This window comes from Neopsephotus bourkii, unplaced genomic scaffold, assembly GCF_033783945.1.
Source record: "Neopsephotus bourkii isolate Nb327-2 ecotype Australia unplaced genomic scaffold, CSIRO-AGI_Nbou_v1 NB_1493, whole genome shotgun sequence".
Classification (NCBI taxonomy): Eukaryota; Metazoa; Chordata; class Aves; order Psittaciformes; family Psittacidae; genus Neopsephotus; species Neopsephotus bourkii.
In genome coordinates this window covers 1,145,133-1,167,809 of record NW_026901969.1, presented here as the reverse complement: position 1 = coordinate 1,167,809, position 22,677 = coordinate 1,145,133, and the positions used below count along the sequence as shown (strand labels likewise).

Here is a 22,677-nt window from a genome sequence, read left to right as displayed (position 1 = left end):
CAATGGCACATCTGCAGAAAAGAGCAGGATCAGTACTAGAGAGATTTAATCTACCAAATGCCCAAGGAAAAATCATTCCTGCTCCATTGATCTCAGCAGTCTAAGCGACCGTTCATGACTTCATCTTTCATACCAGGCGTTGCTGTGACAATTTGTAACATGATAGGCAAAATTCCTGCAAAAAGCCTATTCCAATGCCAAAGCAATTCCATTCCTTGACTTCGGTAGCTTGCTATAGCAGATCATACCTGACTGTCTTGCCATGGTACATCTCTCGCCCTTAATATACAATATGGAAGCACTAGAGCAAGAGTAGAAGGATGTTTTCTGAATTCTAATGAAAAATCTGTTGAGAAAATATTTTCACTCACAGTTAATAGGTGGCAGAAAAAGTCCATTGACATCAGCAGCTCTAGTTTTGAAACCATTATCATAAGGAATTAATCATGGAGAGATTGTGCCTTTCAGGAAGAATTTTCTGCAGAGGTTGGCAAAAGAGCATCTTCCAGCTACAGAAAGTCTTAAAAGTCATATTAAAATTGACAATATAGGGACAAGTGTAATTAGTAATACCTGGTCTGAAGTGAATAAATGAGTTCAGAGTCCCACCACTGTAAAAGATATGTCAGGCTACCTTTTCCGTGGGGAATTTCAGGAGCACAAAGGGTTTGCTTCTGACTAGAAGTCTTCCTGGACTTCTCTCATGACACCTGTCTCCATCTCTGAAGTTAATCCCCATGAACAACTCTCTTTTAGCTCTCACTCCTGTTTATGCTGCATTTCTGATATCCAAAGATTTGTAACACAACAGCAACAAAAATTCCTGCAACAACCCTATTCAAATGCCAATACAATTCCTTTACTTGTGTTCCAATTGCAGGGATAGCAGATGATACCAGACTGATTTGCCATGGCAAATGTCTTGTGTTGACTATCTCTAATGAACAAATTGTTGAGAAAATGTATTTACTCACTGTTTGTAGGTGGCAGAAAAAGTCCATTGATATAACGAGGTTTGCTGTGATGGAAGGCACAGCTGATCCTCACACAGCCTGAGGGCTGTCTTTCCCACAAACAGGCAATGTCCTTCAACTTCTGCTGCAGGAGAAAACAATTTTCAGATACTGTAAATGAACTAGTAAAAACAGACTTAATGGATTAGTACATGATGTAACTACTGTGCACATCCAAGTAAGACTTGGTGGGAGTGTATTCTGATATTTTAGAACATTTAAAGAAACCTTGAATAAAATCTGCTGTACATGTGGCAAATCTTATGCAGTTAATCGCTTACTATTACAAGTACACGGGTCTGTGGGAAAATGAGAGGTGAAAAAGAAACCCCACAGAGATTCCCAACAAGAAACAAAACCCTAAACATTTGGGAACTTGTAATCCTTGCACAGACCTGTTCACACTTGGACTTAAAAATCTGGAAAAAAATCTTTTTTTTTTTTTTCCAGTTCCCATTGGAAACATCAACTTGGCTGCAGGAAGTCACTTTTGTTTTCAAACAAAAACATGTGTTTTGAAGGGGCTTGCTCCTTTCCACCTGTTATTTCCGTATCTCTAAATCCACTGAACAGATGTGAATATCTCCATTTCTGTAGCGGGTGCACAGTATCACATCCAAGAGGTTTTCCACACTGATAGAATCTGCACCCGAAGAAAATAAATTTCTGGATAGTCACACTGGTTTCCCATACCCCCAGGGCTGTCATAAAGGTGACTCTGCTCCTTTAAAAGATTTTGGTTTTCATAAATGGGGAAGATGGTGCAGTGGTGCATGTGTAACAGTGTCACAGTGACAAATGTAAACTCAAGTTTTTTATCCTGGATACAGACCACATCCCAGCTGAGAGCTATACACGCCAGGTGACCTGTTGTTTCTCAGTGAGTTTGTGTGTGAGTTTTTAAAGGCAACAAAGACACACTTTAAAATGTTAGAGCATTTGAAGGTCGACTTCACCCAGTTCCAGACATTTAGAGCTGGGTGTAGGGAGCTTTTTTTCACCTGGTGGAACATAAATATTATTTTTTGTGGACAAACCCATTTTTAAGGGCATTGTTTTAAATAACAGATTTAAAGGAATTCAGGTAATTGCTTGAGGCAGAAATGATAAACATGGCCTATTTATTGAGAATCAATATAATATTAACTTAATAAGAAAGTGATGAGTGGTCTATAGGCATGATTTCTAACTTCTGTGTTCTTTGATTGCCTGTGCCCAGTTTAAATTGTATATAGTTTAGATTACCGTTAGCTCTTCTCAACACCTCTGAAAATATTGTATTTTGATTTACACGTGCTGCCGTGACACAGAAGGATGCCATAGCAACTTGAAAGTTTGTATTATGGCCCTCCCTTTCAACATAAGGCCCTCCCTTTCAATATTCAACAGATACCAATAAAATCAAGGATACAAACCACTCTAAAATGTACAGCATTACCTGTGCATAGGGGGAATGAAAATGGAAACTGAGTTCATTCTCTGCTGTGAGCATCTTCGCCTCTTCTACCTTTCCTTCTCTCTCAATACTCTCTGAAGATACATGAAAACGTTAAAGCTTTTACATTCTGGCAAACCGTAATCTTATCCTAAAATCAGTAGCTTTGTTTCAAAAACTGGACCTTCAGAATATTAGCTCTGCTAGGACTTTTTGAAACAAAACTCCACAGAGCAATAGGCTTCAAGGAAGGATGTGGTACCTCCTCTAGGCATCCTGAGCTGAAGAAGGCAGTTGCTGTCCAGTATAGAGTGTTCCGTTTCCATGGTTACCAACGGCTCCTCCTGTGGGTGACATCAGCACCATGGTTTCATGTGGCCTGTCCAGCTTGACCATCTTCCTTTATCTTGTTGCTTCAGAGTAAAGTATGGAAAATGGGACTGTCTCTCAAGAGTCTCCCATTCTGGTGTTTCTTTACTGTAAAATGTAGTAGGGTGCTAGGTGTTAACTTGCTGGCGTTCCTTGCTTTTTCTTGCTTCCATGATGTCCAGTGCCACAGCAGAAAGAGCAGTGGACACATGGATCCCTAACAAAATCTCTGTTCCCGTTCAGGTCCCAGGCTGCCTCCGAACAAAAAAAAATATTTTGGGGGGAAATTAAATTTTGGTCCTGGAAATCAGTGAAGGCATGCTGTTATCCCCAGTTCATGGGATCAGATCCACAGCAGTGAGAGACGTCTGTGACTTGGAAATGAACACTTACAAGCACTTTTTTTATAAAAATGGGGAAATTAGGGAAAACAAACAAAGAGAAAATCACAAAGTAAAAAAACCCAACAAACTCCACAAGAACCTGGCCCGGCAGTGCATGGTGACTTCACTCACAGGACAAGTCAGCAGAGCACAGCGGTGCTGTACGTCATTGGTGTGCCAGGGCAGGACTGACTGGGGCACACAAGGGAAGGAGAATTCAGGAAAGCAGATGAGGTCCGTGAGTAAGGAGCCATCAGTGGGCAGGAGCAGCCCTAGGAAGGCCAGGTCAGCTGTGCCAGGGGCTGTCTGTAGTTGTGCAGCTGGGCCTACATGAGGCACTGAAGCACGGCTGGTCAGGAAGAACTGATTCTGCCCAGGGTTTGTGTGGCAAAGATGTGGTAGCTGGGGGCTACAGGGAGGAGCTGCTGGAAGCTTCCCATGTGTCCAGCAGGGCCGATGACAGCAGGGGAGAAGGGACTGGTGGGGGGAAGGCGTTGAGAAATTTGCCTTTTATTTTTTCATGCCCGGCTCGGCTGCGATTGGCAATAAACAGAGAAAAGGGTGAGTGATCTCTGTCCATGTCCTTGCGTCGACCCACGGGCCTTTCGTTGTTTGTTCTCCCCTCTGTGCAGCTGAAGAGGGCAGTGGTAGAGCATCTTTGGTGGGTGCCTGGCGTCTAGGCAGAGTCAACCCGGCAGAGACTCATGGGTTGTACGCCGAGGCAGGGAGCCTGGGTAAGGACAGGAGGCGGCTGTCCTGAGGGAGAGGTCCCCACAGCTTGGGGCCTCAGGCCGGCCTCGGCCTCAGCTTCGTGGCCGCCTGGGCCCATGTCCGAGCACAGCTGTGAAGCCCGGGGCGGCCCCTGGCCCGGCGGCAACTGCCGCTGGGGAGCGCGGAGCTGCAGCAGACCCACGGCCGGGCGGGGCGGCGGAACCGACACGAGGCTGCAGGCTGCTGGAGACAGGCAGCCCAGCTAACCCACCGCGCCCACGGCCGTGCCGCAGATGGCGGCGGGGGGCAGTAATGGGCTCCACGTCCCGTGGCGCCCCGCGAGCGCGGCGCAGGCGCAGTGTGGGCTCGGCGCGGGGCTGGCGTCGGGGGTCATGAGGTGTTGGGACGCGGTGCAGGGGACCGTGGTGTGTTTGTTCCTGACGGTGGCGAAGAAGGAGCCATTGGGCAAGCGGGAGCGGCAGGTGGTCGGGGCCGGCCAGGGGGTTTGGGCTTCACGGGGCTGGGCGGCAGGCAGGCAGGCAGGCAGGCAGGTGGTGTCCCGGCCGCCGCCGCGGCTCCGGTGGCGGGCCGACGGCAGTGAGGCCGCCATGTGGCGAGGGGTTTGGCTGCAGGTGTCTGTCGAAATGGACGGTGCGGCATCCAGGAGCTCACGCAGGTGTTGTGTTTGCTTTTTCTAAGTGTCGGGAACGGTCACAGCAAGGAACGGGGTCACTCCAAGATAATGGTACTGGGAAACTTTCAAGGGACCCAGCCGGCTTTCTGACTTCCCGAGCTAGAAGGGGCGGTCTACAGACAGACTGGGAAAACAAGAAGTAAGGGGGGGAGGGGGGGGGAGATGTTTGGCTTGATGTTGCTTGTCTTCCCGACCCGTGATGATGCCCACTTTCCCTGGAGACGTCTGAACACCTGCCTGCTGATGGGAAGTGGTGAGTGAGGTCCGTGTTTTGCTTTGCTTGTGTGCGTGGCTTTTACTGGACCTATTAAACTGTTTTCATGTGAACCGAGGAGTTTTCTCACTGTTGCCCTTCTGATTTTCTCCCATAAGTCAATGGGGCGGGGAGTGAGTGAGTGAGTGAACGAGCGAGCAAGCAAGCAAACTGCTGTGTGGGGCTTAGTTGCCTGCTGGGGTTTAAACCATGGCACTTCCTCAGGTGGTGTTCCTTCCTAAAGAAGAATCCAACACGGGATTAGATCTCAAACTGGCCCATGCATATTCAGAGATTCTGTATTTTATGCTTATGGCTACAAGGCCAGTTCTTAAAACAAAAAGTATTTAACAGCAGGATGCTTTTGCCAGCGTTCACTGGACTGGCCTGGGTATTGCTTGGAATAAAATGGTGCTATTGCCTTTCAGCTCCAAGCTGAGAGCTCAGAGCAGCTCATTGGGATGAGTTTCCATTGCCCATTGTCGTAAAGGAAGGCACATCTCCAAAAACTGCAGTGCTAGGCTGGAAACCCTTCTAGTGCATATGCCCTAGCTGAAGTGCATACAAAGGCAACATTATCTCTAATCAATAATGGAAAGGCAGAGAGAGTTCACAAGGAGATTGTCTTTCTTCTTTTGTCTTAGAGCAGTTTCCAAGTTGGCATGTCTTCGGGAAACACTGGAGTACTTAGATAGGATTAGGAATCAGGAATGGGATGGATAGGGCTGGGCTGATAGAGTCCAGTTGTCTGGAAGAAGAATCTGCATGAGAACAAGGCAGTAACATAGCCGTGATGAAGGATTAAAATTTAATCATTTTTGAAATGTTACAGTGTACTTCCTACATGTTATTTTTGGAATTTTGTTTGATGTCTCCTCTTGAGAATTCCCCTATCTTTCTGCAATTCAGGTTGTCCTTGTGAATTTAAGATCTCGCTTCATCTCCCTCCTGTCTTCATACCCTTCTCGTTTGTGGTTCACTTCCATGTCTTTTTTGGTGCTGTTGTCAAAATACAAACCCAGAACACCTTGTGCGTAATTCCCTATGGCAAAACTATATGCTCTTTCAGAAGCAGTTTAAGTGGTAAACCGTCAACACAGGAGACAAGGTCGTCTTCTCTGCTTTCTGCTCAGCTGTAAAATCTATTAATTTTAGGTCCCCAGGGCATCCTGTGAATGTTTACTAGCCTGATTCCTTTCGTGAATTAGGAGCTTGGCTGATCAGCATTTGGCTTTTGGAGATGCTACATAAGCAGACAAAAAGAGACAAATAGACCACGCTCCTGCAGTGTCTCTGCTGAGCTTTGTCCAGTGCTACAAGCCAAACCCTCTCCTGTAGCTCCTCATTTGAAAGGCAGGTACAACTTTTGCCTTCAGATCAGGAATACTGTCCAAAATTAGGAATTATGGCTTAGTTCTACAGGCCAAATTTCACGTCTGCAAATCAATGCAACTCTTAACTGTTCTTTCAGACTGCTCAGCATTGCATAGGATCTTTTGGGGTTTTGGTTGGGGAAGCTGTTACTATGAAATTTTGGTTTCTAGGTGGGGAGAGACCAGACAGTCAAAATCCCTAACAAGCAGTTACCTGAATGGTTGTTTTAGTTTTGGAGAATGTTTTTGCCTGTGGATTTCTTTGCCCCCAGGTTGGTGCATTATAGGATCCTGAAGTGTAGTTGTCTGTAGGAAGACCACAGACAGTGGGAATCTGTATATTTGTGCATATCCGCATTCATTCCCCTATGTTGGGTAGAGAAATGAATTCCTGCTTTGAAGGTGGTTAATTTCTGTTTATGAGTTTTCTGTCTGACTAATTGCAGAGCTTTATAAAGCTTTACGTTTCTGTCAGTGAGTACGGCTGCACTGTAGTTGTGAACGTTTTGCTGGATCATATGTGCTCTTACCTGTCTTCAGGCATAAATCACTTCATGTTCACCTGCAGGATCACACTTGACTGTATCACAACACAGGCAGGTATATTGGAGGCATTTTAAGAATCCTCCATTTAAGCAGGAACCCACCTCTGGGTCGGCTGAACTTGGGTTCTTTGGTGACTGTGACAATCTGATTGACTACATATGCTGATGTTTGGGGTTCTGAATAATAAAAGGAAGTCTTTCTTCCAGTTTCTTTCTCATAATACAGAGAAGAATTATTTTCAACATCCTTACAGTGACCCTTTGGTTGGTTACTGGGTTGTAGTTTGGGTTCTGCAGTATGGCTTTCTAATAGGGAACAAAACCCCAAACCAATACTGTTGTGCTGTTACTGAAAATTATACATACTGCAGGAGACATGACACTTAAAAGAGTTATTTCACTGAAGATACGATGTTCAGCAATGAGAAGTCAATGATCAAGTATCCTCTCTCCATATTTCAAAGGAGTTGTGATCTCTTTTGGGAATACTCTCTCTTGGTACTCTTCTTCCTGAACTCTCTCCTCCCTTTTTTGTATCATTAAATTTTATAGGATTTGGATATGAGTTACATGCTTGTTCTTTAGCTGCTCACTCTTCATGTATGATACGTATGGATTCTGCCTGATTAAATTGATGGTATTTTCAAGGTGCCTGTTATCACAGAACCTAAAGCCTCAGAGAACTTGGTTGAAGAAAAGCTTTGGGGAAAAATCTCTGTCCTTTTCTTGGAATGTACCACTACATCTCATCATCTAGACACCAGAGAGGTCCAGCAAAAAGTTCAAAACCCCTGTGGGAAAGGTGTTTTTTACCATTCTTTGGCATCCTCATGGTGCAATAAATAGCCCTATAAAGAGTGTAGATAGGGACTCTTGTCCCTATTTACAAGAGAGAGCCTGCTAGAGAAATTGAAACCAGTTCTTAACATTAGAATGGTTAGAAAACATAAATTGTGATTTTGAAGAACAATTACACAAAAAACTGATGTTGTCTACCCTAGGAAAGTACTCCTGGGCTTAATATTGAGCCCATTTTCACCTTTTCCATTGACAGTTGATGCAGGTAGTCACCACATGTGTGATACCCATACACACAAAGAAGGAGAAAAACTAAGTATTTTTATGGTATTTGCAAATGCCTTAGGACTGTCCCTGAGTTCAGAGGCCTGGAGAGTAGGGGCAAACTCTGTCATAGTTTCTCCTTGTAAGAGTAATTGCAAAAGTGGTACCCATTGTCCAAGGCGATGAAAAGTACTTGCCTTTCTGCAAGTCCCACTGGGTAGCTTCTAAGGGCTGTAGCTCAGTTTCCTGAGACGGTGACACAGGGCTGGGTGACTGCTGTTGGTCAGGCTGCTGAATCCCGTAAAACTCTCCTGAACGTTATCCAAGAGGGAAAAATACCCCTAAGTTTACTGTGTGTGCAGCATGGCTGCTCAGAAAAGAGTGACAACTCCTTTCATACTTACCAGATTTATAGCATATGTCCTTTATTGCTCTTTCCTCTTCGATATCCTCAGCAGTCTTAGGCACCCAGTCAGAAACATCTGTGGGAAACACTTAAGTTAGCTAGACAAAGACCTTCAACAAATCTTAACAGTCAAATACATAATGGACTTCAGTTGGTTACGTTTTCTGGGTTTTAGTTTTCCTTTTCACTTCCATTCCAGTTACAGCCTTTGCTTCAGGACAGTGAAATCATTCCTTCACATTAGGTACTTCCAAGGGCAAGGGAACTGCAGTTACAAGCCTTGTAAGAAGATAACATGTATTGACTTAAAATTATTAGTACTATAATTTGTGCAGTGTGTGCCTTAGAGCAGGTTGTTCTCTCGCTTTCACTCACCGGGAATGTGCAATTCATCCCTTCCCTATGGACCTCCCATCTCTAAAGGAGATTCACTGAATGGTTCAACCACATTTCAAAACTTTTAAAACATAAGGACCTAAGTATATAAACATACACATTCAGGTGAAATAGGAAAGAGCTTGGTATGGATTTTGTTTGCTAGAGTTCAGAATAATGTCGTGTAATGAGACTGCCTATGGAGTTGAAATCAGTGGAACAGGTTATACAAGTTGAATTCACACAATTGTCGTTTGTAAACAAACCTGTGACTTCCATTACCTTCACTGAGGAGTGAGTACAGCCCCTGTTCAAAAGCTGGTTTCCAGGAAAAGAAGTACCTCCTAAGCCTGTAATGTCATCCCTGAATTGTGAGGACTTGTGAGGAGTTTTCGATGGCCATCTGAATTGTGGATCGTATTATTTGAATTGGGGATCACCTTTTACAGTCTAGTTAATGAGAAAGAGGAATGTGAGTTATACCACTGCTGAAACATACAGCTGGGCATTTCACAGGAGTTAGAAAATGGTGCCTCACTCACCGCTGGTGACTGTCAGGTCTGATAATTTGGAGATTTGCTGGAAACTCTTTTAGCAATTTGTCAACCACTCTTTTATTCAAATAATGCTTATTCTAATGAATCAGTTGGCTGTGATGTACATGGTAATGTTTTACAAAACCCATTCTACTTGCTTGTAAAGGATAGAAAAAAACTTGCTTACAGTTCTCTTCATCATCCTCTTCATCATCTTCTTCATCATCCTCTTCATTGTTGAGGTTTATAATAAATGGAGGGTGAATTGGTATTACAATATTCTCTGGACATGTGAGTGAGCCTTGACACTGGGCTGGAGGCAGAATCACTTCTTGGTTATCCTGTGGCAGTGGGGCATCTGCAGAAAAGAACATTAGGTTTCTTTTGTTAAGAGGGACCTGTAATAATCAAATCCAGGTTGAGACCATCTGGTCTAATTTCAAAACCATTATCACATACTGCAGTCATTTCCACCTGTGGCCATTTGCACGGCTTGTGCTTCTCTACTCTCACTCGCACGGAGGAGATGGTAGCTTCTTTAGGCTTGTTGAGTTCACATTCTGTACCAGTTGCTAGGCAGTATAGAATGTTCCATTGCCATGGCTACCAATGGCTTGTCTAGCTGGTGACATCAGCATAATGGTTCCATGTGGCCTGTCGAGCTTGAACATCTTCCTTTATCTCGTTTCATCAAAGTATTGAAAATCACACGATCTCAAAGAGTCTCCCATTCTCCTGTTCCATGTTTCTTTAATGTAAAATGGAAGAAACTCGTCTTGTGGTGCTTAAATAATACCCAACTTCTTCCTGTAGAACCTGTTGTCTTGAGAGTGTTGCAGTTGAAATAACGCGTTAGCTGTAGGAGTAGTTGTGCTAAAGGCTTAGAAGGATTCTTCGGCCGGTGTTAGGCAATCAGCCATGGGGAACTGTTAGCTAAAAGAACAGATTGTTTTTATCTAGTGGAGTGTAGAACATTTGTTACTAACAAAAATGACAAAAATGTAAGTTGAAGATACAATGTATCTATAAATCAACAGAAATGTTAGAAAATGCACGTAGACTCAGAACTTGTGATGAAGTAATCATTTTGCAAACAGTATATAACCTCCTGAAAATTTTGTCTCAGCGGGGCTCTGACTCTGGACATTAGTCCTCAGGTCCCCAGGGCCCTCAATAAAGCACCGCATAAAACAACTTTGTTGTTTTGTGTTTTCTTTCTTGAACGGGCAACAGTTTTCTGGCGACCGCGGCAGGACTCCGAGGGCAGCTGGGGCGGTTCGCGTCCTGATCCACTCTACGCCGGCACCGAGTGATTCTCGGGGAGTCATCGATTCATGCCCGACCACCGCGCCTGTCGGACGACTGTAAAAGGTAAGCCCGGGAGGTGCTTTATTTGGTATTAGAATTCTGGGTGCCTGCTCATAAGATGAGGCAGTGAACCTCGCAGGGTTGGGCTATAGACGTCTTGGTGGAAAGCCTAGGCGCCGACCATAAGACGCGGCGAAAGTCTCGCTGGTTCGGCACTTGCCCCTCGCGGCTCTGAGAAGTGGCAAGTTTGGTTGGATTGGTCTCTGGTACTGTCTTTTGGGTTTATTCCTTTTCTTACTGATAACTATTGTATTTCTTACTGTGTAAATGATGCCTTTCAAAACCTTTAAGGCTTTGGTACAGTCAAATGGGAAAGTCTCGGAAAACACCCCTTTGGGATGCTTACTGAGTAGATGGAAAAGTGCGGGATTCGTACAGGAATTAAAAAAGGATAAAATGACAGATTACTGTAATCATTGGTGGCCACTGTATGAATCAGAAGGAGGCCCTGAGTGGCCTTTTAATGGAACAATTGATGTAAATATTATAACACCTCTGATGCATTATCTAAGAGAAAACGAGAAATGGGATGAAATACCGTATTTGGATCTGTTTTATTATTTGGGAAAGAAGCCTGAGTGGCAAAAGGAGTGTGGTATGTTATTGGTAAAAGCTGAAAATGGGAATGTGTGGGATGTAAAACTCGGAATGAGTGTATAAAATGTGCCGTAAAGGTATCAGGTAAAGAGGAGGAGGTATCATTACTTGTTGCCCCCCCATCTCGGGTAGTTCCCTCGGCCCCACCGCCAGAGTCTGAGGATGGAGGGGAGAGTTTGGGGGAGACAGATGGGGAAGGGGACATGGAATCCCCCAGGGATTCTGGGTCTTCTCCCACCTCAGTAGTTCTCCGTCCACACACTCCCTCTCCTGATACTGCAGCTCGGAGGGTACAAAGAACTCCGATTGCGGCCCGAACCCGACAGGGTCGGCGAAATCGGGATGAGACCCCCTTGATTGCGCCACTCCGGGAGGCGGTGGGACCCCAAGGGGAAAGGGTGTTTGTAAAAACCCCTTTCTCTCCGGGGGACTTGGTAATTTGGAAACAATCGTCTGGGAGTTATCGAGAGGATCCGGAACGGGTAGCAAGGGTGGTGAAAATGGTGGTTGAAACTCAGGACCCTGATTGGAATGATTTACAAGTGTTGTTAGATACCTTGATGGATTCTACAGAGAAGGATATGGTAATAAGAGCTACTAGAGAGAGAGCTAGGGAACAGATAAGGGTGCGTGTTTATTCTGGGGCCACAGTAGATCAATTGGTACCTGGTGACGACCCAGAGTGGAATCCAAATGACGCGGGGGATTATAGAAGTCTAAAAAGATATCAGGAATTATTAATAGAAGGCGTTCGTACTGGAATGCCTAAAACCCTAAACTGGTCTAAATTATATTCGCTAAAACAGGAAAAAGTAGAATCCCCCTCGGCATTTTTGGAAAGATTAAAAGATGCTGCTCGACGGTTTACTAGTTTAGATGTGGAAAGCCAGGAGGGTCAATTACAGTTAGCTTTGCTTTTTATGGGACAATCCCAAGAAGATATAAGGAAAAAGCTACAGAAATTGGAAGGTGAGGATACACGAAGATTGGAGAAGTTACTGGAGGTAACTTGGAAGGTTTATAATAATAGGGAAAAAGAGACAGCAAAGAGACAGCAAGCTGAGACATTGGCAATGATTCAGCAATCTATGGGAAGAGGAGAACAACGGGGTAAAGGAAGAGGACGAGGAGGAGGCAGAGGCGGTTTTGGTAGAGGTAGAGGAGGCTTTATGAATGGAGGATCATTCAATAGCCCTGGTCAGAATGGGCAAGGAAGACTAGGACCCAATCAGTGTGCTTTTTGCCGACAAATAGGTCATTGGAAAAATGAATGCCCTGTGAAAAATGGAATGGGAATTGGGGGAGGTAATTTAGTTGGAAATTATTCTATGGGACCAGCAGATGTCGCCCAAGCACAAGCTCAGGCGATGATGTTGGGGAACTACCAGAAGCAAAGCTGACTAGACCGGGATCTAAGGGTGAGAATTGAGATTGAGGGAAAAGAACATGAATTTATGGTAGATACAGGGGCGACCTATTCGGTTCTTAATAAACGGCTGGGCCCAGTAAGTAACACCACTGTTCAAGTGGTGGGTGCTACAGGACAATTAGAAGAACGACCCTTTTTACAACCACTTAATTTGAAATTTGGAGGGAGAGAATTAGATCATCAATTTTTGTACATGCCTAATTGCCCTCAACCTCTATTTGGCCGAGACTTATTGTCATTACTAAATGCTAAAATAATATTTGAAGAAGGGAGAGTTAAGTTGGAAATTCCGAAAGAAGAGATTGGGAAAATTTTTGTAATCAAGGAAAACACAGATCCCGTTCCAATTCCCGAAAAAATCGATCAAGCTGTGGTGCCTTGGGTCTGGGAAACGGGAATGCCAGGTAAATCCAAGGCAGCCCAGCCGGTTATAATAGAACTGAAAGAAGGAGCGACACCTGTAAGAATCAAGCAGTATCCTATCAGGGCAGAGGCAAAATGGGGAATAGCCCCCATGATAGCACAGTTTCTTGTCCAAGGATTGTGAAAAGAATGTGAATCAGATTTCAACACACCGATATTTCCAGTAAGGAAACCGAATGGCAAATATAGATTGGTGCAGGATTTAAGGGCCATTAATGAGATTGTTAAGGATATTCACCCGGTGGTTGCCAATCCGTATACTTTGTTAACATCTGTGTCAGAACGTTTTCAGTGGTTTACAGTAATTGACCTTAAAGACGCCTTCTTCTGCATCCCACTGGCAACAAATAGTATGAAATATTTCGCATTTGAATGGGAAGACCCGGCCACCGGAAGAAAGAAACAGCTAACCTGGACCCGGCTGCCACAGGGCTTCAAAAACAGCCCCACGATTTTCGGTAATCAGTTGGCTAAGGAATTGGAAGAATGGAAGACGACGCAGGTGAGAGAATCTCCTTTCTCCTATATTATATTACAATATGTAGATGACATTCTATTAGCTACTGAGGAAAAAGATAAATGTCTCCAACTTACTATCGCACTATTAAACATGCTGGGACAAGCGGGATACCGGGTGTCCAGAGAAAAGGCGCAATTAGTAAAGGAAAAGATCCTGTATCTGGGGTGTGAGCTGACACAGGGGCAGAGGAAATTAGGGACGAATAGAGTTGAGGCAATCTGCTCTATTCCACTCCCGAGAAACCATCAAGAATTGAGGTCATTTTTGGGGATGGTCGGCTGGTGCAGGCTGTGGATACTGAACTTTGGATTAATAGCAAAAGCCCTGTATGAAGCTCTAAAGGAACCTAGACTGGAATGGAATCCGGCTAGGGAAAGGGCCTTTCATGAGCTAAAACAAGCATTAAAAGAAGCACCTGCCTTGGGATTGCCAGACTTAAACAAAGACTTTCAACTGTATGTTAATGAAAGACAGAAATTGGCGTTAGGGGTATTAACCCAAAGATTGGGAACCTGGAAGAGACCCGTAGGATATTTTTCGAAACAGCTGGACAATGTTAGTGCTGGATGGCCGTCATGCTTGTGGGCGGTTGCGGCCACAGTGATCCTTATCCAAGAGGCTAGGAAGCTGACCATGAGGAGGAAAATGGCAGTTTATGTTCCCCATATGGTACTAGCCGTTTTGGAGCAAAAGGGGGGTCACTGGCTTTCCTCCAGCCGAATGTTGCGGTATCAAGCTGTGTTCCGGGAACAAGATGATATAGAATTGCAGACTACTAACCATGTTAATCCAGCAGAATTCCTTCGCAGTGAAACGACGGAGGAGCCAACACATGACTGCATAGAAACCATTGAACAGGTGTACTCCAGCCGACCAGATCTGAAGGATGAGCCAATGGAAGCACCGGATTGGGAATTATTCACAGATGGATCCAGTTTTGTCAAAAATGGAACCAGGTATGCTGGTTATTCAGTAGTGACTGTCACTCAGGTGATAGAAGCAAAAGCCCTGCCTCCGGGAACGTCAGCCCAGGAAGCTGAAATTATTGGACTTACCAGAGCACTGATATTAAGTGTTGATCGAAGGGTCAATATCTGGACTGATTCGAAATATGCATTTGGTGTGGTACACATTCATGGGGCCTTGTGGAAAGAAAGAGGTTTAGTCACATCCCAGGGGACAACTATAAAACACCGGACTGAAGTGCTAGCCTTATTGGATGCAATTCAGGGTCCGAAGCAGGTGGCCGTGATGAATGTGCGGGGACATCAGAAGGAAGAAGGAAAAATATATGAAGGCAACGCTTTGGCGGATTACGCAGCACGGGAGGCAGCCCGGCAAGTAAGGACTCAAATGGCACTGATCCCAACAAAGGTAAATCCAGTTACACCATTTTTAAATCAGTTACCCCATTACTCGATAGAGGATGAAAAACTGGCAACCTTATTGAAAGCCCAAAAGAATGCGATTGGATGGTATGTAACCAACACCGGACAGGTGGTCGTTTCCAGTCGGGTGATGAAAACGAGTTTGGTTACTGAGCACAATAAATGCCACTGGGGAGCAGAAGCGCTGGTAAAATTTTTAAAACAAGAAGTTATTTCTAATCAGATGTTAACATTGGCAAAACGAGTAAATGCAATTTGCCCAATATGTCTAAAGAATAATCCGGTTGTTAGAAAACAAATTCAGATGGGAAAAATACAGGTGGGACCAGAGCCAGGGGATTATTGGCAGATTGATTTCTCTGAGCTACCAAAAGCGCAAGGGTACAAGTATTTGTTAGTATATGTATGTACCTTCTCAGGTTGGCCGGAGGCCTTTCCATGCAGAACAAACCAGGCGAAAGAGGTAGTGAAGAGTCTGTTCAAAGAAATAATACCTAGGTTCGGGGTACCTTTGGGTATGTTGTCTGACCACAGACTTTATAGCCAACATTGTGCAACAGATAGCTAGAATGCTAGATATAACCTGGAATCTCCATACCCCTTGGAGACCTCAGTCCAGTGGACAGGTAGACAGAATGAATCAAACACTAAAAGGTCAGATTAAAAAGATTTGTCAGGAAGCAAAAATACAGTGGCCCCAGGCATTGCCGTTGGCTTTGCTGAGAGTCAGAATTAAGCCTAGAGAAAGGATAGGAGTCAGCCCATATGAAATATTGTATGGGAAACCCTATCATGCAAATACCTTGAAAGGGGACCCGCATTTAATCGGGGAACAAGCAGTGTATAATTATGTGATTTCCCTGAACAGGATCCTCAGTACCCTTCGAGGGACACTCCAGTGGAATCGACCTCTCCCATTAGAAAATCCCATCCATGACATTCAGCCCGAAGATCAGGTGTATGTGAGAAACTGGCAAACTGATCCGCTGAGGGAAACGTGGGACGGTCCTCACCAGGTGATCCTGACAACGTTTACCGCAGTCAAGATAGCGGGGAACGAAACATGGATTCATTATACCCGAGTCAGAAAGGTTCCAGCAAAATGGGAGTCGCAGATGTTGTCACCTACTCGGCTGGTGTTTCATGCAAAGTAAACAAAATTGGTCTGTTATTCTTGTTGTTGTTAGAATTCGGTTATGTTAAGAGTTTTGTACTTATTACTGTTCCAGAACCCATAATCGGAGCTATGGATGGAATGTCTGTAAACTTGACTTGTGAATTCACTGACAGTCAGGGAGCTGGAGCCGAGGAGGTGAAAGTCTATTGGAGAAAAACTACCGTGTTGCCCGCTGTGAGTACTGTTACAATCTGGAATACGGATACCCAGAAAGGAAAGGCTACTTTACTTTTGGAAAATGTAACTATATCAGAAGCAGGAGACTATACTTGTATCATATTGATCAGGGTTAGTTTTGATTATAAATCTGTCAAATTATTAGTGCAATCATGGCAACAGAATGACATAGGAATCGCAGTAATGCCATTCCTCGCAGATGTTGACATGTGGGATGTTCCACCACTGAGGATAAATTGTTCCTTTACCTCGCAGTGGCAATGTGGTTACCCTTTGACGATAACTTGGTGGAAAATGGGAGATCAGAAAATGTGGGAAAAACCAAGAGGAAAGAGCAGCATATGGGAAGTAGAGCGGGCAGGAAAGGGATGGTTAAATTACAGTCAGCCTAGGCTAGGGGAAGATGATAGATTGTACTTATGTGTAATAACATGTGGTTCTCAGAGTGGATACGGAAAGCGAGAGGTGCAAGGGAGAAGTCATACTGGACAAGGAATGAGATCTACCCATGGGGTTTATAGAGCTGTTCAAGGCTCCTCAGTAATCCTAGTTTGCGAAATAGATCCACAGTTAGTGTTCTCTGATTTTGGATGGTGGTTCGGGAATGGAAATGTGCAGACAGGAGATAAGTATCAGATAGAACGACGGTTGGGAAATTCATTGACTTTAATTGTACGAAATGTACAGCCTGCAGATGAGGGAATTTATTGGTGTTGGATAGCGAAAGATAGCTGGTGGATACACGCCAGGACCTTAGTCTCGTTAACCAGAAGAAGATTGGGCGGAAGGAGAATTCGAGACGTGACGAGTATTAATGTAACTGAAAGTTTGAATGTAACTTGGGCAGAGCACAAAGTAGAAGAACAAGAAAATTTAATAGTGGGATTGATTATGGATTTTGGAAGAGTCCAAAATGTATCAAAGGTGACAGCTTGTTTACCGTTGCCCCAAGCTGCAGGAGAGCCAATCCCCTGGGGAATAATCCCTGTCACCTATATGCCAGAATCATTTGTAAATGTGACATGGAATTGTAAATTAGAATCTTGTGAGTATTATGAGACGGTGGAGGGATGTTCAATTCTCAGAAAGATGACAGAACGACTTTGTAAACAGTTATCTGGATATTATGTGTGGATTCAGTCCCTAAGTAAATGTGTAGTTACAGGACCTGTTCTAGAGCCCTGTAACAAACTTACCTTAAGAACAAAAAGGACTAAGCAAGAAGTTTGTCAAAATATAACCCAGACACAATCTTTAACCGATGAATGGGACACAATTTGGGGCCCTAGCTTATTGGAAACATATAGCTATCTGGGGGATGTTAATTGGTGTGTACAATGGTCAGGAAAGAGAAATCAGACACACACTAAGGTAATAAACTTACAGACTACATATAGACACCTAAGAGATCAAAAAGACATATGGACTTGTAAACAAATTTTCACTTGTGACACTCCAGGAGAACAAATAGGTTTAGTACCCGTAAGAGTATTATTAAAATGGGGATGTGAATGTCGAAGCTTGAGCCATACGATAAAAGGAGAGGGCGTAGACCGGATGATAAAGAGTTGTAAATCTACAACGATAAGAAGCCCTGGAAATTTAGTTTGGGTTATGGGACATGGACAATGGACCACCCACATGCCAATTGATGGACCAGTTACTCAAATTACATTAGGAATATCTACTCTGTGCCCGTTTTGGAGACAATCTAAATTAACAACCCGAGCCAAAAGAGAAGTGAATGATGAAGATGAATGGCATGAGCCAGACAGTGGAGTTAAATTTGGATGGGCACTAGAATCCTTGTTTACACCCATAGCCACATATCGAAATCGAGATATGTTGTATAGACTAATGGGCCAAACTGAGAGATTAGCTGCAGCAACTAAAAAAGGGTTTAAAGACCTAAATTTACAGCTGCAAGCTACCACTAGAATGACAGTACAGAACCGAATGGCATTGGACATGCTCCTCCTAAAAGAACATGGAGTATGTGGGTATCTTAATGAGAAAATTGACCATTGCTGTATCCATATTCCAAACGTAACAGTAGAAGTTGAAAAAGATATATCTCAATTGGAACATATTGAACATGACACTAAAGAGTTAGAAAAACAAGCAGAACACAATTGGATTGGAGAAATATTTAGTTCATTTGGGCTCCAGATCTCTGGTTGGGCCTCTTCTCTAATTCAGTATGCAATTATGCTTTTAATATTGATACTTATCATCTTTGGAGTTTACAAATGTATTCTAGGAACGATTTAAAAGGAGAAGATTCATACTCGAAGACTCATCAATGCAATGACCCGAAACCTGCCACCTCCACCCTACAAAGAAAGAGAAGAAGAATCCGGGATTTGAGCATTCTTGCATGCTAGAGTCTGAAGAATGCTCAAAAGGGGGGACTTGTTGCAGTTGAAATAACGCGTTAGCTGTAGGAGTAGTTGTGCTAAAGGCTTAGAAGGATTCTTAGGCCGGTGTTAGGAAATGAGCCATGGGAAACTGTTAGCTAAAAGAACAGATTGTTTTTACCTAGTGGAGTGTAGAACATCTGTTACTAACAAAAATGACGAAAATGTAAGTTGAAGGTACAATGTATCTATAAATCAACAGAAATGTTAGAAAATGCACGTAGACTCAGAACTTGTGATGAAGTAATCATTTTGCAAACAGTATATAACCTCCTGAAAATTTTGTCTCAGGGGGGCTCTGACTCTGGACATTAGTCCTCAGGTCCCCAGGGCCCTCAATAAAGCACCGCATAAAACAACTTTGTTGTTTTGTGTCTTCTCTCTTGAACGGGCAACAAGAGCACAAAGATGAACATTATTCTGTGAGCATTTTTTAATGCAAGTCCTTGTGCTCCACGTTTCTTATTCCACTCCTTCTAGTGAACTGAGAAATTACCTGATTCCTGCTCGTAAGTGCTGTTTGTTAACTGCTTACACTGCTGAGGTTCATTGTTTTTTCTTGCTTCCATGATGTCCACTGCTACAGCAGAAAGAGCAGTGGATGCTTGTGTCCCTAACAAACAGCTCTGATCCCATTCAGGCCCCAGGCTGCCTCTGAACAAATATATTGCCCTGTGTTCAGCAGTAGCAGTCATTTTTCTCCTTCTTAGTAGCTGGTGCAGTGCTGTGGTTTTGACTTTCGGCCTGGGAGCAGCACTGATAACACTGATGCTTTTAATTCTTGCTAAGTAATGTTTAGTCTGACCAAGGACTTTCTGAGCCTTATGCTCTGCCAGGGAGGAGGGAAGCTGGGAGGAAGCAGAGACAGGACACCTGACCCAAGCTAGCCAAAGAGGTATTCCATACCACGGCGCGTCATGTCCAGTATGTAAAACTGGGGGCAGTTACCTGGAAGGGCTAGATTACTGCTGCGGTTGGGCTGGGTGTCAGTCAGCAGGTGGTGAGCAGTTGTGTTCTCTTCCTTTGTTATTTCCCTTGTCATTGTTATTATTATTGGTGGTAGCGTTAGTGGTTTGTGTTATACCGTAGTTACTGGACTGCTCTTATCTCAACCCATGGGAGTTACATTCTTTTGATTCTCCTCCCCATCCCTTCTGGAGTGGGGTTGGGGGAGAAGGGGGGAAGTGAGACAGAGACTGCATGGTCTGATTTACATCTGGGTTTACACCACAATAAATATTTAGAGGGGTAAGTGAAGCTGTAGATTTGACATAGGTTCAATTCCTCAGCAGTGAGTGACATCAGTGACTTGGAGATAGCAGCAACAGTGGCAGGGCCTTTGGAATAACATGTTTAAGAAAGGAGAAAAAAAAACTAAAAACCCCAAAAACCTGCAGAGATGCACCTGAAGAGAGGGATGAGAGTCTGTGAGTGCAGCAAATCTGCAGACTCCAATTTCAGTGAAGAAGTAGTTGCTGGAGCAGAGATACCCTTGCAGTCTATGGTGAAGACTGTGGTGAAGACCATGGTGAGGCAGGCTCTCCCCCTGCAGCCCATGAAGGATACCACTTTGGAGCAGGGGATGCCCAAAGGAGGTTGTGACCCCATGGGAAGCCAGCACTGCACATGTCTGAACACCTGCCTGCTGATGGGATGTGGTGAGTGATGTGTGCATCACTTGCTTGTGTGTGCAGCTTTGCATTCCCCTTTAAATTGTTTTTATGTGAACACAGGAGTTTTTTCACCTTTGCCCTTCAGGGAGGAACGAATGAGTGATTTAGCAAGCTGCTGTGTGGGTCTTCGTTGCCGTCTGGGGTTAAACTGTGGTACTTCCTCGGTTGTTGTTTCTTTATACAGAAGATCTGACAGGATTAGATCTCAAACTGGCACATGCTGGTTTTTCTTTACAAAGTACAGGCAGAGATGCCAGGGAGGGCTGTGACTGCTAGGGTAGAAGCAGGGAGGTTTCTGGAAAATTCATCTGAGTGTTTTCTCTGTCCTCTGAAAATTTCCCTTTTCGTGAAATCTTCATAGATGCAGCATTTTAAGATCAGTGGTGACAAACCTGGTTTCTAAGATGGGAAGTATTTAACACCAGGATGCCTTTGCCATCTTGCATTGCACTGGCCTGTTTTTAACGGCATAACAGAGGAAGTTTTGTTGGTTTGAGGTGCCAAGTTCTCTGCAAAGAGCTTTGAGGTTGAAGGATGAGGCTAAAGAAGGTGTAATACTGTGCTTGTCAATTCAATGTGATCAAAGTTCAGTGTAATTTATATTAAGTGATTACAGTCTTAATACAGGCAAGGGAAATAATGTATATAAAATATGACACGTCTTTACTGCTATTAGGTAAATATATCGTACATTTAGGATTAGAGTGAAATTATTGTTAAACAATTTCCACAATTTCTAATGTATTGAAACATTACAGAGAGTACTCTGTATCTTACTTTTGAAATTTACAATTTTATGATCGCTTGAACTACAGTTGAGAATTCCCTTTTTTCAGTTTAGATTGTTCTTGTGAATTCAAGTACTCGTTTCATCTCCCTTCTGTCTTCATACCGGTTTCCTTTTCGGGTCGCTTGTTAAAATAGATACACAGATATAACCAGTGATATAATGGTAGTCTTGGTAGCAAGAGCTTATATAACCATATATGGTGAAGGGTGTATGGGTGAATTTAGAGAGATATATTGTGAAATTTTTTCCAAGCAGAACCTAGAAATTATCAGAGGTAGTCAAGGGAAAATAGAACAATGCTGGCGTCCACATAATGGCTGGGATATGTCCAGAGGACAAAAAGGTGAAAAGAACAAGCCGAGGAAGACTTCTTACTTCATCCGAGGAAGACTCCTTACTTCATCAGGACGACCACCAGAGGGGGGCTGCGTAAGCGCAGAAGAGGCTAATGTCATAATAGACTGATGTGGCAATCCTTAATGCATATGTATAAGTTAATGATGCAGTCTGTATTGAATATGTATTAGCTATGTAACCTTTAGTGTATAAATTGCGAACGCGATGTGACGAGGTTGAAGCCAGATTTGGGCGCGTGCCCCTGGTTTCCCAGTGTTGCAATAAAGCACCTCATATAACCATTCCGGTGGTTATGTGTCAGTCCTTACGCTAACAATAGCAAAAATTCATGCAAAAATTGCAAGGTGTCAGTAAATAGACATTTATAATTTAGATCTTATGCTGTACTCCACCCTGTTTAGTTAAGAAGCAAATGCAATTAACTGTAATAACCGGCACAGATTTATTCTGGTTATTTATTAGGAGGGAGAAGAAGCAGCAATAATAGTCTAGTAGACTGAACTAAACTAAAGCAGTTGCATAGAAAAAAAATCAATCCTGGTCTTAACTGTAGCAGTAGTACAGGATGGATCTAACTTTTATTTTTCAGGAGAGCCACAGTCTATGGCCCCCCCTATAACATCACCGACACCAGTGAAGGAGAAAAGAGCAAACTAAGAGGTCTGCTGAATTTAAAAGCATTTGACAGTGGAGTTCCTGGTAGAACCCACACAGAGCTTCTATTTCTTTGTGAAAAAAAGATCACTCTGTTGTAGAGTTGTTTTCTGGTTTACAGGAATATATGGGCTGTGCCTACCTGGTATAACGTGAATTAATCCTGGGATGTATCTGTCCATATTTCACCAAAGAGGTTGTATTGTGTTAATTAACTCTTCACTAATTAGGTTTTTTCTTTCTAATTCTGTCAGATTTACGTGTCTATTTTCTCACACTCTGTATTTTGTAACAGTTTAAATACAAGCTTCCTACTTTGAAGCTAATGGTTCCATTTCCAGCACATTCTTTTGGCTGAAGTGGGTATCATGCAATAAAAATTGAAGTCTTAATCCTCTTAAACTTAACTCTGAAGTTGAGGTTATATAACAGCATTCAACTCATGAGTGATTTATTTGTAGAGTGAAAGCTAGACAGAAAGTAATATAATTACAATGATTGCCTTTGAGATCACAAAAGGCAGAATCTTGCAAGACCTAAGAGTTTAACCTT

The 22,677-nt window shown here is 43.5% G+C and overlaps 1 protein-coding gene and 1 long non-coding RNA gene across 2 annotated transcripts in view; both read right to left on the bottom strand.

Annotated features, from left to right (window-relative positions):
• Positions 1 to 22,677, bottom strand: part of CUNH12orf50 (chromosome unknown C12orf50 homolog) — an 89,140-nt gene that overhangs the window by 15,585 nt on the left and 50,878 nt on the right. The window contains exons 10-12 of the mRNA XM_061369304.1: positions 8,243 to 8,320; positions 8,032 to 8,149; positions 6,879 to 7,078 (exon numbers count right to left, since the gene is read on the bottom strand). Of these exons, the coding sequence (XP_061225288.1) occupies positions 6,879 to 7,078; positions 8,032 to 8,149; positions 8,243 to 8,320 (396 nt within the window). The remainder of the gene's footprint in view (positions 1 to 6,878; positions 7,079 to 8,031; positions 8,150 to 8,242; positions 8,321 to 22,677) is intronic.
• On the bottom strand, positions 9,836 to 21,232 carry LOC133220920 (uncharacterized). Its single transcript, XR_009727813.1, has 3 exons — positions 21,102 to 21,232; positions 19,148 to 19,305; positions 9,836 to 9,978 (listed from the first exon to the last, which is right to left on the bottom strand). It is a non-coding gene; the product is annotated as an uncharacterized LOC133220920 (long non-coding RNA).